The 13135-nt window shown below is 42.8% G+C and overlaps 1 protein-coding gene across 3 annotated transcripts in view; it reads left to right on the plus strand.

Annotated features, from left to right (window-relative positions):
• Window positions 1–13135, plus strand: part of FNDC3B (fibronectin type III domain containing 3B) — a 185861-nt gene that overhangs the window by 137624 nt on the left and 35102 nt on the right. For all 3 annotated transcript variants that reach the window (XM_053986414.1, XM_053986416.1, XM_053986415.1), the window contains exons 12-20: window positions 396–520; window positions 2817–2991; window positions 3661–3747; window positions 5368–5506; window positions 6039–6110; window positions 6603–6721; window positions 7980–8085; window positions 9080–9252; window positions 11376–11489. In XM_053986414.1, the coding sequence (XP_053842389.1) occupies window positions 396–520; window positions 2817–2991; window positions 3661–3747; window positions 5368–5506; window positions 6039–6110; window positions 6603–6721; window positions 7980–8085; window positions 9080–9252; window positions 11376–11489 (1110 nt within the window). The remainder of the gene's footprint in view (window positions 1–395; window positions 521–2816; window positions 2992–3660; window positions 3748–5367; window positions 5507–6038; window positions 6111–6602; window positions 6722–7979; window positions 8086–9079; window positions 9253–11375; window positions 11490–13135) is intronic.

Below are 13135 nucleotides of genomic sequence, written 5' to 3' on the forward strand. Positions count from 1 at the left end.
AGGGAATTGCTGAGACAATCCCAGCGAGGGATGCTCCTGTGGAGGACAGTGCTGGCAAAGAAGTGTTGGCTGCACCTTTCCCGTGCTCCTGTAACCGAGGAGATTCAGACATTCATTTCATTCATAATTTTCCCACTTTTTTGTTTGTGAGTGGGATGAATTGCATTTCAAGCTGGAGCTGTAGACGCATCTCACAACTCCAAGAAGGTGAGAAGAGGAGGGATCTGACAGCAGGCAGACTCTGCTGAGCTGTGTGATTTTCAGAGCACAGCAGTGCTGTCAGTGCTTGCTTTATGAAAATATCTAATTCTGATACCACTTGATGGCTCCTTCTGAAACGAGTGTGGCGTGGTTTTGTTTCATAGCGATCCAATTACAGATTTCTCTCTTTCTAGGGAAAGAGGAACAGTGGTTTCAGAGAATGCTACTTTGGGAGCCAGAAGCATTGCAAGCTGACCAAGCTGTGCCCAGCTCTGGGTTACACCTTCCGGCTGGCGGCCCAGAACGACATCGGTACTAGGTGAGTTCCTCAGAGCACTTGAGAGCTGTCTTGAGAAAAAGTGCTGGTTGAAAAGTTCACCCATCAATGCCAGCATAAAGAGGAACTTCGGGGGGGGGGGGGGTTGTTTCTTTTCTCTTCATGGTTTTGAGTTAAATATCTGGCATTTACTCTGTTGTTAATGCTTCAAGGTAAGTCATGCTTTCCTTGGTGATATCCTTCACCTCCCAGGGAATTGCTGTGCACCTTCAGCATGATGAGATCAGCCTGAGCAGATAGGCTCCTTTTGAGGTGTTAAATAGTGTTTTGTGGTCTGTTCCTAATACGAAAAGAATACATCTGTTATGTAAAATTCCCACTAGGGACCTCTGTGAACCAAGAAAAACAAGCAAGGGGAAGTTGAGTTACAGATTTTGAAAGGAATCTTGATATATTTATTTTGCTGGTTTAAAGCAAAGCCCTTCTGTCTCTCTTCAGCAGTACAGTCCCTTCCTTCTTCAGGACTGGCAGGGCTGGCCGATGGGGCGGGAAAGAAGGGAGAGACAGGCAGGACTGAGAGGACAGGCACTTCCAAGGCACTGAAAGATGGGGTTTAGCTCCTGCTTTTCCTTGCACAAAAACTGATGCACTCACATGAAGATGGGCGAGAAGTCAGACTTAGTTCAGTCCTCTGGGAGCTGCTGGGGAGCACTGGGATGAAATGTTCTGCAGCTGAGGGGCAGAGTGTGCCCAGAGAGACATTGTGCTGCAGGGGCAGTGTGTGCTCCTGTGCTCAGGCAAGCAGAGCAGGCCAGGAAGGGTTTAGCTGTGAAGAAGCCAAACATCCAGTGCCCTTGTGCACTCCTTTATTGTCCTCCTTAGCTAAACAGGATCTAATCATTATTACAAGGACACAAAAGAAGCACCAGTGGTATACAACAATGTGTTTTGTGGAGGGAGACTCCTGCATTGTTCTGTCTTCTCAAACACAAGCCTCTCAGTAATTTATAGCTTTAGAAAGCTGCTTTATTCATGTTCCTGTGTTTTCCCTGACATGGACTGAGACCACTCATGTGTGCACAGAGTCCCTTTTCCCAGCTTCTTGCAAGATTAATTCCCTCCCCATTGAAATAATACTCAGTGTGGAGAGAGAGGGGGGCTGAGCTGGACCTATTGAGCGTAACTGGAAGGGAATTGGGTTTGTGCAGAGTTCCCAGTTCTGGCATCTCTTTTCTTTGCCAGATTCCAGATTTTTTAAATATCTTAGTGCATATTTCAACACTCCTACCCCTTTTTTTTTTTTTTTTTTTTGGTTTGTTCTCTTTCTCCCTTTTTTCCTCTCCCCTCAGGCTATTGAGGAAGGAGTGAGCTAAAAACTATTTATGGTCAGCTGCTCTGTGCTAATCTGTGAGATAAGCACCAGCAACACATGCCTTATTTTTATAGACAGCACTCAAAATTAAGGCATGATAATGTCATCTAACACTTCATGTCATGAGATGGTTTTGGTTTGTTGTAATGCTTGTGGATTTATCGTGTATGATGATTTTTGTCTTGTTTGGGTTTTAGGTATAGGTGCTTTATTTAAATATAAGTCTATTTCAACAAATGGGTTATTTTTGAGAAAGAAGATTTGGAATAAGGAGATTTGGCTTTTTCTGTGTGTTAAGTTCATGGTGTGACTTTAATGCACAAAATATGTTTTGTACTTTGGGAACAGATTTGAAAATTGCAAGAATGTTACCTTCCTTTGAGAGCTTGATCAGAGTTTATAGAATTTGTATTCTGCACATCTGAGGTTCAACATCCAAAAGTTGAACACTTGAGACTCTGTTTCCTATACTTCAGTTTCCCTTTGTTAAATGAGATTTTCCTCCACAGTTAATACCAAGTTAATATTTTTAGGCATTCAGATATTTTTTCCAGTTATTATTATTGTGGTGAGATCTGTAAAAATGACTGTGAGGACACATTATCCTGCATTTTTTTCTATTCTTAATTCTGGCATTTCCTTACTGGGTGTTCATCTTTTCCACCTGAGCAATTTGAACTTCGTCCAAACTTTTTGAAAATGTGAAATATTTCTCTAAGTACATTTAGGTTTCTTTAGCTTTGTGTTTTTGTGGTGGTGGGCTTGGGGTTTTTTTTTGGTTTTTTTTTTATTTTTTTTTTAATTTGGTTTTGGATTTTTTTGTTGTTGTTGTTTTGGTTTTTTTTTTTGGGTTTTTTTTGGTTTTTTTTTTGTTATGTTTTTGCTTTGTTTCATTGTCTAGGGGGAGTTTGGAGGTTTGTTTGTCTGTATTTAATATTCCTCTCTCTCTGCTCTGTCTCTGAGCAGTGGGTACAGCCAGGAGGTGGTTTGCTACACTGCAGGCAATATTCCTCAGACCCCTTCTGCACCACGGCTCATCCGAGCTGGTGTGACGTGGATCTCATTGCAGTGGAATAAAGTAGAGGGATGCACACCAGAGGAAGTGATTTCCTACACCCTGGAAATTCAGGAAGAGGATAATGTAAGTGCATGGCTTAAACTGAGTTTTGATTTATGAATTGGAGATCACTGAGAAGCAGCATGGACTGCTCCTTTGGAGGGCCTTCCAGGAGTCCTGGGTACTTGGCAGGGTGGAGCTCTGTGATTTGCTCTGCTGCACAGCAGAATTAGGAATCCTTAGCTAAAAATCTCTGCTGTCATCTGTGATTACTTACGAAGCCACACAGGATTCTGTGAGGTGCAGGGCAGCTTGTCCTTAGCTAGGTCAGTCTGCCACGTCCTCCTGGCTGCTCCTTGGTGTGTTTGTGTTCTGTCATCTGGCACTTCCAGTTCTGTAGCAGGTTAAACTGCCACGATTGGTTTTATGCTTATTTTGCAGCAAAATCACATTATTCAGGGCAGCTGCAATGTGTTTCTTCTAAAAAAATACTATGGCCTTGCAGTTTAAAAGCAGTAGTAGTAATAAAAATTAATATTGTTATATATATATTATATATATTATAATATATATATAATATTATATATATATGCTATATATATTATATGTTTGGCTTTTCTTTTTTTTTTTTTTTAAACACTCAGCTATGAAGCCCCTTTGCTATAACATGTTGTAGGTAGAGACTTACACAGGGAACACTTTCTCAGACTCCTCAGTTATGGGAATTTGTTTGGTTTTGTATTTTTTTTTTAGGATAGCGTGTTTCACCCAAAGTACACTGGAGAGGAGCAAGCCTGTACTGTGAAGAATCTCAGAAGAAGCACACAGTATAAATTCAGGGTAAAGTCTTTTTCCTCTTGTCATTGTGTAGTGTTTTCTGTTTTGGGTTTTTTCCAGGCACTACAGGGGTCCTTTAGTGTTCCCTCCAAAACTGAGTCATCAAATCTGCTTTATACTGTCACCTAATATATGAAATTGTTAGTTGTATTTCTGTCTTTATCACACAGGAGATATTGTTGCTCAGACTTTGGGGAACAATCACAGTTCTCAGTACCAAGTGGGAGGATGTTGTAAAAGTGTAGCTCAGGGTGTGAAGTGGTCATAGTTGGCTGCATTGCTCCCAAAAACCTGGTCCCTGGTGACAAATCCCATTTCACTTGTACAGAATGCAGCAAACACTGTCAGGTGCCCAGCCAGCACAGGGGCCTGTGTTCCCCTGGCAGCCACACAATGAAACTTTTCTGTCTCATATGTCAACATGGCTGGTTCTGGAGCTGGTTTTTAGCAGGTGTTGGTGTCTTCTCCTCTGTGGATGCTCAGAGCCCCCGAGGGATGCTCTGGAGTCTTCCTGCAAACACCAAGTTCAGCATTTTGCTCTCTGTGCTGAGGTCTGTGATCAGTGCTGGGTGCTGCTGTTGAGGAGAAGGCAGGGGGGTTATCCAGGACCAGCTGTGGTGCTGCTGTCCATCCATCCCTGGCTATCCACTGCAGTGGCTCCACAAGAGGTGCCCCCCAGAGTGTGGTGTCCCTCTGGAGATGGCCAGAAGCTGTGTGTGAGGTCAGCACCTGGCTTCTCTAGGTCTTACTATATTCAGGAGCAACAGAAAGAATAAAACATCAAGTCATAGAATGGTTTGGGTTGGAAAATCACCTGATTCCAACCCTCCTGCTGTGGACAAGGACCCCTCCCACTAGACCAGGGTGCTGCAAGCCCCATCCAACCTGGCCTTGAACACTTCTGTGCGTGGGGCATTCACGGCTTCTCTGAGCAGCCTGTGCCAGCATGTACCCTCACAGGGAATGCTCTTCTCCTGCTCTCTGGGACAGAAGACCTTGTGAAGTTGCCTGAACTACCCAAAAGATTGGGAGGTTTTTGTGCTGTCACTCTGAGATGATGCCTTTTAGCTTAGTGTTGCAAAGGCTGCTGTGGCTGGTGAGAGGAGAGAACCCTTAGTGCTTCTTTGCAGCCCTGCTTTCAAATTAAACATGGATTTTACAAAACTGCATTGATACCAGAAAAAATCTGGCAAAAGGCACAACTTTGATCTGACTTTTAATTGTGTGATTATTGATACTCTGAATTACTTTGTAAATAGCAGTTAGAAATACCTCCAAAACAAAAATATCAAAGTTATTGTTATGGCTCTCTTATTTTTCTTTTATGAGAAAAATACTGTGAGTTGACACAATTATTTTTTAAAAAAGTGACCTTTCTTTTTCTTTAAAGGAAAACCCAGCACTGCTGTTATCTTAAACATGTCATGATCTTTTGCGGATGGTGGGAGGGGAAGAAATCACTGTGGTTTGTAAAGAAACATCATGACAATATAATATCTGTTATTACAATCCCACACACTTTGGGATGTGACATTTGTGCAATTACTGAAAGAAGTGTGATGCAGAACTGCCAGAAAAGCAGTTGCAGTGAGCAAGGGCAAACTCATTGTGGTTTTGTTTCAGCTGTTTGCTTCCAACGTGGAAGGGAAGAGTTCTCCCAGCGAAGTGTTGGTCTGCACAACCAGCCCAGACAGGCCAGGACCTCCAACCAGACCCGTGATCAAGGGGCCAATAACATCTCATGGCTTCAGTGTGAAGTGGGGTAAGCCAGCTCAGACTGATGTAGCAGAGCTTTTCGGGGTCGTAAGAAATTCAAATAAAATCATGTAAACATGTGTTGGAAGTTCATGCTCCTTCTCTTTCCAAAGTTGAATGTGTTTGGAGAACATGACATCTTAAATTTTTTAATATTCTGAAAGGTGCGTAGAGGCTCTTGTGTGTTCAGAAGCAAAAATGTTTTGGTTTTGATTAATGCACACTCAAGTACATCTTCAGGCTTTTCACTCTCCATGTCATGTCCCATTGCAGCTTCATTCCAGCTGCTTCCTTTATTAATGGGGCAAACCTCCACACAGCTTCCCTTTCAGTGCTTTTTCCATACATTTTGTTTGGATCATCATTATCCAGCAGCCTTAGTCTGATTCATGCTGAAAACAAATGTCTGTCACCCCCTTCTGCTGCACATAACCTGGTGTAGTTACTGTGGAGGAGTTTGTGGAGAAGGAGCTGGTTCGAGAGCAGGTTTGGTAATTTTTTTGTCATCTTTCACTCCTATTCCTGTCTTATTTTTTCAGATCCTCCACAGGATAATGGTGGTTCAGAAATCCTAAAGTATCTGCTGGAGATTTCTCAAGGAAGTCCAGAAGGTAAACTTGAGACAAGTTGTCTCAATTTCAAAACACTGTGGCTACTATATGGAAGTACTGACTCTAAGTTATTACTTTTATTATCATTAATACTCTAATAATCTGATTGAAACAGAATTATGAACTTTTCAGGATTCCTGGGTGAGCTGGGGTTGGATTTTGGGAAGATTTCTAGTGAGTTTTTTAGGTATCCTGTTTTTACTAATAATAACAGAATTTTAGGTTATATGGCTAAATCTAGAAATATTTTTATTCATATTTGTGTGCATATATTTGCACGTTTATACGTTATATATAATACTCATATTTATTTGTAAATATATGTATTTGCACGCATGTCTGTGTGTTATGTCTCCAAGTGGGAAATAAAATTCATAGTAATACTAATGATTTTCCTGAAATACATCATTTGTGGAAGATTTTCCTTTCTCCTAGACACTCCTAAATGTGTTGCTTTCCACTTCTTTAAACTTGGATATATCTTATTTTTAGCAAACCAGTGGGAAGTGGCCTACAGTGGCTCAGCTACAGAATACACCTGTACTCACTTGAAACCAGGCACTTTGTATAAACTCCGGGCGTGCTGTATCAGCACTGGTGGACACAGTCAGGTGAGTATTATCTAACAATAAAGGCTATTGGGTTTATATTTTTCAGAGATTTATCTGCTAAGTTTGGTAAGATACTTCTGCTTTCAGAAGAAGGGGAATGTTTTCCCTGTAGCTCAGTAAAACTACACTGATTGCAGTTAATCTCATGCTGCAAGTTGCTGAGTTTTAGATTTCTGTGTGTGCATAATTTTCTTTTCAGCAAGCTGCAATTTTGTGAGATTTGGTTTCCTCAGAACCAATCTGTAGTTGTTTATATTTACATTGGAAAAGACGACCATGTTTATCTGATGTGGCCACTTGTTTGAAAAAGGCCACAGACTGTCATGTGCTTGACCCTGTATTGACTGGAGATGCAGAAGGAGGTAGTTTGTTGTAACAATTATCTTTCATATGGCTGAATCCCTTAAGTTTTTGGGTTCCTTTTTTCAGACCCTGATTCCTGTTATTCCCCTCTTTGATTTAAATTCAGTGCCTATACAATTATTCCTCCTTCTTTGATACATTTTTTTCTCATTTAAGATTGAGTATTTTAGGCCTTGACATTAGTTTCAAACAGAGGAAAATTAAAACAGAGAGCCCAGTATTGAGAATTGCTAATGAAGGAACTCTATTAATTGTATTTGTACTGACATGCTTGATAGCATCTCCTCTCCTTTACTGTTTATATAAACTTCCATGAAGTGGTGAATGTAGGAGATAATTTCTTGTGCTGCTCTGTAGCTGTGGCTCACTTCTGAGGTGGTGGCCATGGCAGAGGTGACTGAGCCGTGATCATGGCAGAGGTGACTGAGCTGTGATCATGGCAGAGGTGACTGAGCTGTGATCATGGCAGAGGTGACTGAGCTGTGATCATGGCAGAGGTGACTGAGCTGTGCTCATGGCAGAGGTGACTGAGCTGTGATCATGGCAGAGGTGACTGAGCTGTGATCATGCCCAGAGGTGACTGAGCTGTGATCATGGCAGAGGTGACTGAGCTGTGATCATGCCAGGGGGTGACTGAGCTGTGATCATGCCCAGAGGTGACTGAGCTGTGATCATGGCAGAGGTGACTGAGCTGTGATCATGCCCAGAGGTGACTGAGCTGTGATCATGGCAGAGATGACTGAGCCGTGATCATGCCAGGAAGTGACTAAGCTGTGCTCATGCCAGGGGGTGACTGAGCTGTGCTCATGCCAGGGGGTGACTGAGCTGTGCTCATGGCAGGCTGTAACTGAGCTGTGCTCGTGGCAGGCTGTAACTGAGCTGTGTTCTCCCCCAGTGCTCCGAGAGTTTACCTGTCCGCACGCTGAGCGTCGCGCCGGGGCCCTGCCGCCCGCCCAGGCTGCTGGGCAAGCCGAGGCACAGGGAGGTGCAGCTGCAGTGGGGTAAGCCAGTGCAGCATCCTGCTGCTCTAAAGCTTTGGTTCTGCTGCTGACCTTGAGCTTTTGTTTCTGCTGCTTGTGTCCTGTTCCCTGGGAAGTGCACAGCAAAGTCAAGTGGAGTCAGAAGTGCAGCTTCTCATCAGGTGTGGTGGCTCAGTGTTGGACTTCTGAGCTCAGCTGTCCTTTAGGTCTTACTCTCTGCTCCCATTTTATTTTTTTTCAGCCCAATCCCTCTCAGGACTATTAAGCATCAGCTTCATTAGAATATCTATACTTATATTTCAAAAACACAGTGTGACTCAAGATCTTTTTTTTTTAATTCCTTTGAAATATTGGCTTGGCAGAAGTGTTTTGATACTTCTAATATATAACTTTTTTCAAAAATCTGAGTTAGAACATTTGAGGGGTTTGGGTGCATTTAAATCCTGATCCACAGTATAACACACATAATCTATTGGACCCCTGTTATTTTGCAGAGATGTTGGATTACACTCGTGGCACTAAGTTGTCAAAAAATGAACACTTTTCAGAATTCAAGACACATGCCAGTTTCTAACGGAGTGTTTTCTTTAAAGTGATAATCTTGCAGCATCCAAGTATTTTTGTGGCATCATTTGTTAAACCAAATTCTGGATAAGTAAAATTTCTAACTGTCAAATATATTTCAACACCAGTATAAAAATCCACCCAAATGCTTCCTGGAAGCATTTTGGTGGCTGCTGTTTTTCTGATCCCCAGGCAGTTTGATTCTGTGCTACTGGCTTGTAACATAACATGCAGGTATTATCAAATACATTGTTTTTATGGGCAAAAACAAAGGTGCCCACAAGAAAAGAGAGATATCTGTGTCTATATCTATATAGATAGAAGATATCTGTGAGATATCTTCTATCGATGCACAGAAGCAGAAATACACATTTCTGTGGTATATGAAGTAAAAAATGTCTGTTCTGGCGCACGCCCTGATGTTATTAACGAATTCCGTGATCTCTTTTAGATGTCCCTGAGTCAGAAAGCGGCTGCCCCGTCTCTGAGTACAGCGTGGAGATGACAGCCCCTGAAGAAGTGGTTTCTGAGGTGTACCACGGGGCTGAGCTGGAGTGCACCGTGAGCAGCCTCCTGCCCGGGGCCACCTACGGGTTCCGGGTGCGGGCCCTGAACGACGGCGGGGTACGTGCGCTGCCCCGGCCCCTCGGGGCTGCTGCCTGGGCTGCTGGCAGAGCTGCTCCTCAGCAGGGTCAGGGGCAGGTGGGCAAAAGAAAAACCACGTGATAAATGCTCGACAGGAGCTTGGGAGGAGGAGCTGCAGTTTTAGACCTGGGTCTCTTTTTTAAAAGGAGATTTCAGGTGCTGATTTGAATTGACTGGCCAGAATCAGCTGCTCCCAAATGTGCAGAATCCCTGATAAAAGTCGTAGCTGCTTGCAGGGAGGATTCTCTTCATCCTCATTCTGTTGCATTTCTTTCTTTTTTGTTCTGAATCTGAAGTGTGTAAAAACAAGAACTGCAATTTCACCCAGGTGGTGTGTTTTGAGGGAAGCTCACACTCCTGGTGACTGTTTTCTTTTAATTTCAAAAAAATGTGTGCTTTATAGATTTGATGAAACTTTTCTATTAAATTATTTCCTTGGAAGAAATGCCTTCCCAAATACATCAGAAATTGTCTCATGTCCGTGGAGTTCTGCAGAAAGATCTTTTCTTTTTCATTGAGGTTTGGGTTGTTTATCCTTGCCTTTGTGTCATTCCAGTGGTGTTTAATATAAAGTCCCAACTAAACTACACACATTGACGTGTTTCTTCCCAGGAGATCTTGATGACAAACATAACACAAAAGTTTAAAGTTACTCGCTTACAGGGAGAAGTTCTGTTAAAACTTAACGTGGGTATTAGAAAAATCTGCAACACTGTCAAACTGTTTTGATTTAAAAACACCCACTGTTTTGTTTTTGTGAAAAATTAATTAAATGCACATGGAAAGACTAGATTTGCTTGCTGGAGTGAAAGCCATTGCCTACCTGGTAGCTTTGAATATGTGATGCTTTGCCTTTTTTTTTTTTCTTTTTTTTTTTTTTTTCTTTTTTTTTCTTTTTTTTTTGGCAGAACAATTGCACAGAACTTCTGGTTCCACCCTTTGTTAAATGAAGGGGCTGGTTCTGCTTTGGCTGTGTTTTTCTACCAGGTGCAAAATAGGGGAGGATGTCCTTTACCAGATTGTTCCTCGAAAACAGCAGAAGTCAATAAATTACATTTTCTGACATGTATATTCTTTGTAAGACAAAGCAGTCAGCGTTGACCTTTCTTTGATGGCAGATACTGACACATCTGCTGAGAAGTTTTCTGGGGTTCATCATTTCTGTGTCATTTGGCCTTTTTGTAGTGGCTCATTTTTTTCATGCTCACTAATACTGCATTACAAAATAAGTAAATATCAGTGTTTTTCTTCTAATTGCTTCCAAGTGAAGCTCCTTTGTTCTGGAGAACGATTTCTAATTAACTCGGGGATGCACTGAGCAAACTTTGCTCTTCCACTCAAGAGGCCTCAGAAAGGCTGTTTCAGTGCTATCTCCTGTCCTCGCACTGCTGGCTGAAGCCAGGTTCCCAGACTCTGAAAATTGGCTTTTTTGTTTTGCTAATCTGCATTTAAATTGTTCTCCTACCACGGGCTGAGAAGCTGTCAGAGCTGAGCTGCCCGTGGAGCGGAGCGTCCGCGGCGTGTGCGCAGCGTGTCCCTGCACGTTGTACCAGGCTGGGGCTCCAGCACATCCTGTCCTGTTACAAGTGACTTGGGGCAGGCATTTTATGTAAAAGAAGCTGGGAATGGACTCCATATGTGCTTAGGTCTTTGTGCTCCTCTTTGTATCCATGAGAAACCGGTTTTGATACATGAACACACTGTGCTAAGGTAAGGCAGAGGGGCACAAACTGTTCCTCAGTTACTGTGTGCTCATTCTCACTTTTGGGCAAATTGGAGGTGGTTTCTGCTTTCATGAGCACTTGCTGCCACACAGGAGGATGCACAAAGGATGTACATGCTCTGTGTTTGTTCCTGAGATCACCTCACACTTCAACTCTGAGTCATTTGTGTGGGCTCATCCTGAGCTCTGGTGGTTGGTGCCGGGTGTTGAAAGCCCAGTCTGCCTTTGAGAAAGTTTAGTGTGCTGAAAAAGTTCATGTGCTGTTCTTGGAAAGCTCTTGAGGGCTCTGAGATGGGTGCACACCTGTATATTAGTAATAATAATAATGATGATGATGATTTTTGTTATAATAATAACAATAATTATTGTTCCCCTCTAGTACGGGCCGTATTCGGAGGTGACAGAGGTCACCACAGCAGCAGGACCACCAGGCCAGTGCAGAGCACCTTCCCTGTCCTTCCTGTCTGACACACGAGTCCTGGTCAGCTGGGAGGTGAGTCAGGTGCCCTGCTTGTTTGCTTCCACCTTGCTTCCACCTTGCTCAGCACAGAACCCAAAAGCGAGCTTCAGAGTTGTTCACTGGTCTGGAGCTGTCTTTTTATGCAAGAAAACCCTATGTAGAAACTATTCTTTTGTAGAAAAGCATCTTCTATACTTTGCTCTGTAGAACTACACAAAGTTGGTCACGGGTCTTCCAGACCAGGATTCAGACACAAGGCCTCCTGCACTGGCATCAGATGATGGAAGTGCTCTCTGCAAGCTTTTAGCACAGCAGCATGTTCTCAGTTGGAATTATGAAGACAAATATTTGATTTTGGCTGAAACTAGAGTCTCTGATATGGAATTAACTCTCCATAAATGCTTATGATGTAGGGCTTTTTCCCCCCTCAAAAATTGTCTGTCTCTTCCCCAAATATTTACTTTCATTTTAGTTTGTGTGCATTCCTCCTCCCAGCATCTTAGGCATTGGGCTCAAGATAAGTGTTAGCTGAAGTGCTGTGGGGATGATTGGTGCCATTAAAGAAAAAATGTTGTGTAATTAAGGCAGAAAAGAAAGGATGTTACCAGAAATAATACTGTGATGGGTTCAGTGGGGCTGTAGTTCTGCCACATTCTTTCAGTGAAAATCTAGCAGCAATCCCAGCCCTGCTTCTGTTGGACTCCTCCCCAAAAAAATGCCCGTGTTGAGAAAGAAGTCACTGACATTCACAAGATGCTCCAATAAATTGTGCTGACAACATATCTAGATACAAACATAATCTGCATTTCATTTAATAACAAACAGGTGTATTTTGTGCAGTTTGGGGCTACTAATATTTTTTGCAACTAGAAATCACATTGAACTTTCAAATGTTGCCTTTTAATGGTCAGGGATTTGCTCTCCCCAGCCATGAAGTCGTGATTCTGGAAGGTTCTCTATTTATTTGAAGGATATGTTTGTTTAGCTAAAAATGAAGCTGTGGTTTGCAGTGGTTATGTTTTCTTAAAGAGTGTAATTTTTTGGCTGATATGAATTAGAAAGAAAAACAGTGAAGCACTATGGAGTATGTGGCTAGAGGGCACACTGTGGTGCCCATTGTGATGCTTTTTTTTTTTTACATGTTGTTCTGAAATCTGGCTTAGGAGCTCTGAATGGTCCTACTCAAACAGCTGGAAGCTCTGAGGCAGAGCCAGAGAAGCCACTTTGCCTGTGCAGGGTGGTCGCTGTGGTGTGCAGCAAGGCTCTGCATCCTTGCACTGGAAATTGCATCTTGCCTGTCAAAATCACAAAGTCCTTGCAGGCCACACTTCTGCAGGCAGAGCAGGGCTTCCCTGAGCTGCTTCAGGCCACACAGTACAGCTCTAGGTAGTTCTGTTAAAAACACTAAATGTTTTGGTTTGGGAACTGTGCTGTTTTGCCTGTATTGGCTTATCTCCAGCACATTCAGGCACTGAATTTGTGTTCCCCTAAATAAAGGGATTGCTGGAGATACGGGGAATGAGACAGGTTTAGATTAGATATTGGGAAGAAATTCTTTGTTGTGAAGGTGGTGAGACACTAAAACAGTTTGCCAGAGCAGCTGTGACTGCCCCATTCCTGGAAGGGTTCAAGGCCAGGTTGGAAGGGAGCTTGGAGCAGCCCGGTCTGATGAAGCCCTG

Source organism: Vidua macroura, chromosome 10 (genome assembly GCF_024509145.1).
Source record: "Vidua macroura isolate BioBank_ID:100142 chromosome 10, ASM2450914v1, whole genome shotgun sequence".
Lineage (NCBI taxonomy): Eukaryota > Metazoa > Chordata > Aves > Passeriformes > Viduidae > Vidua > Vidua macroura.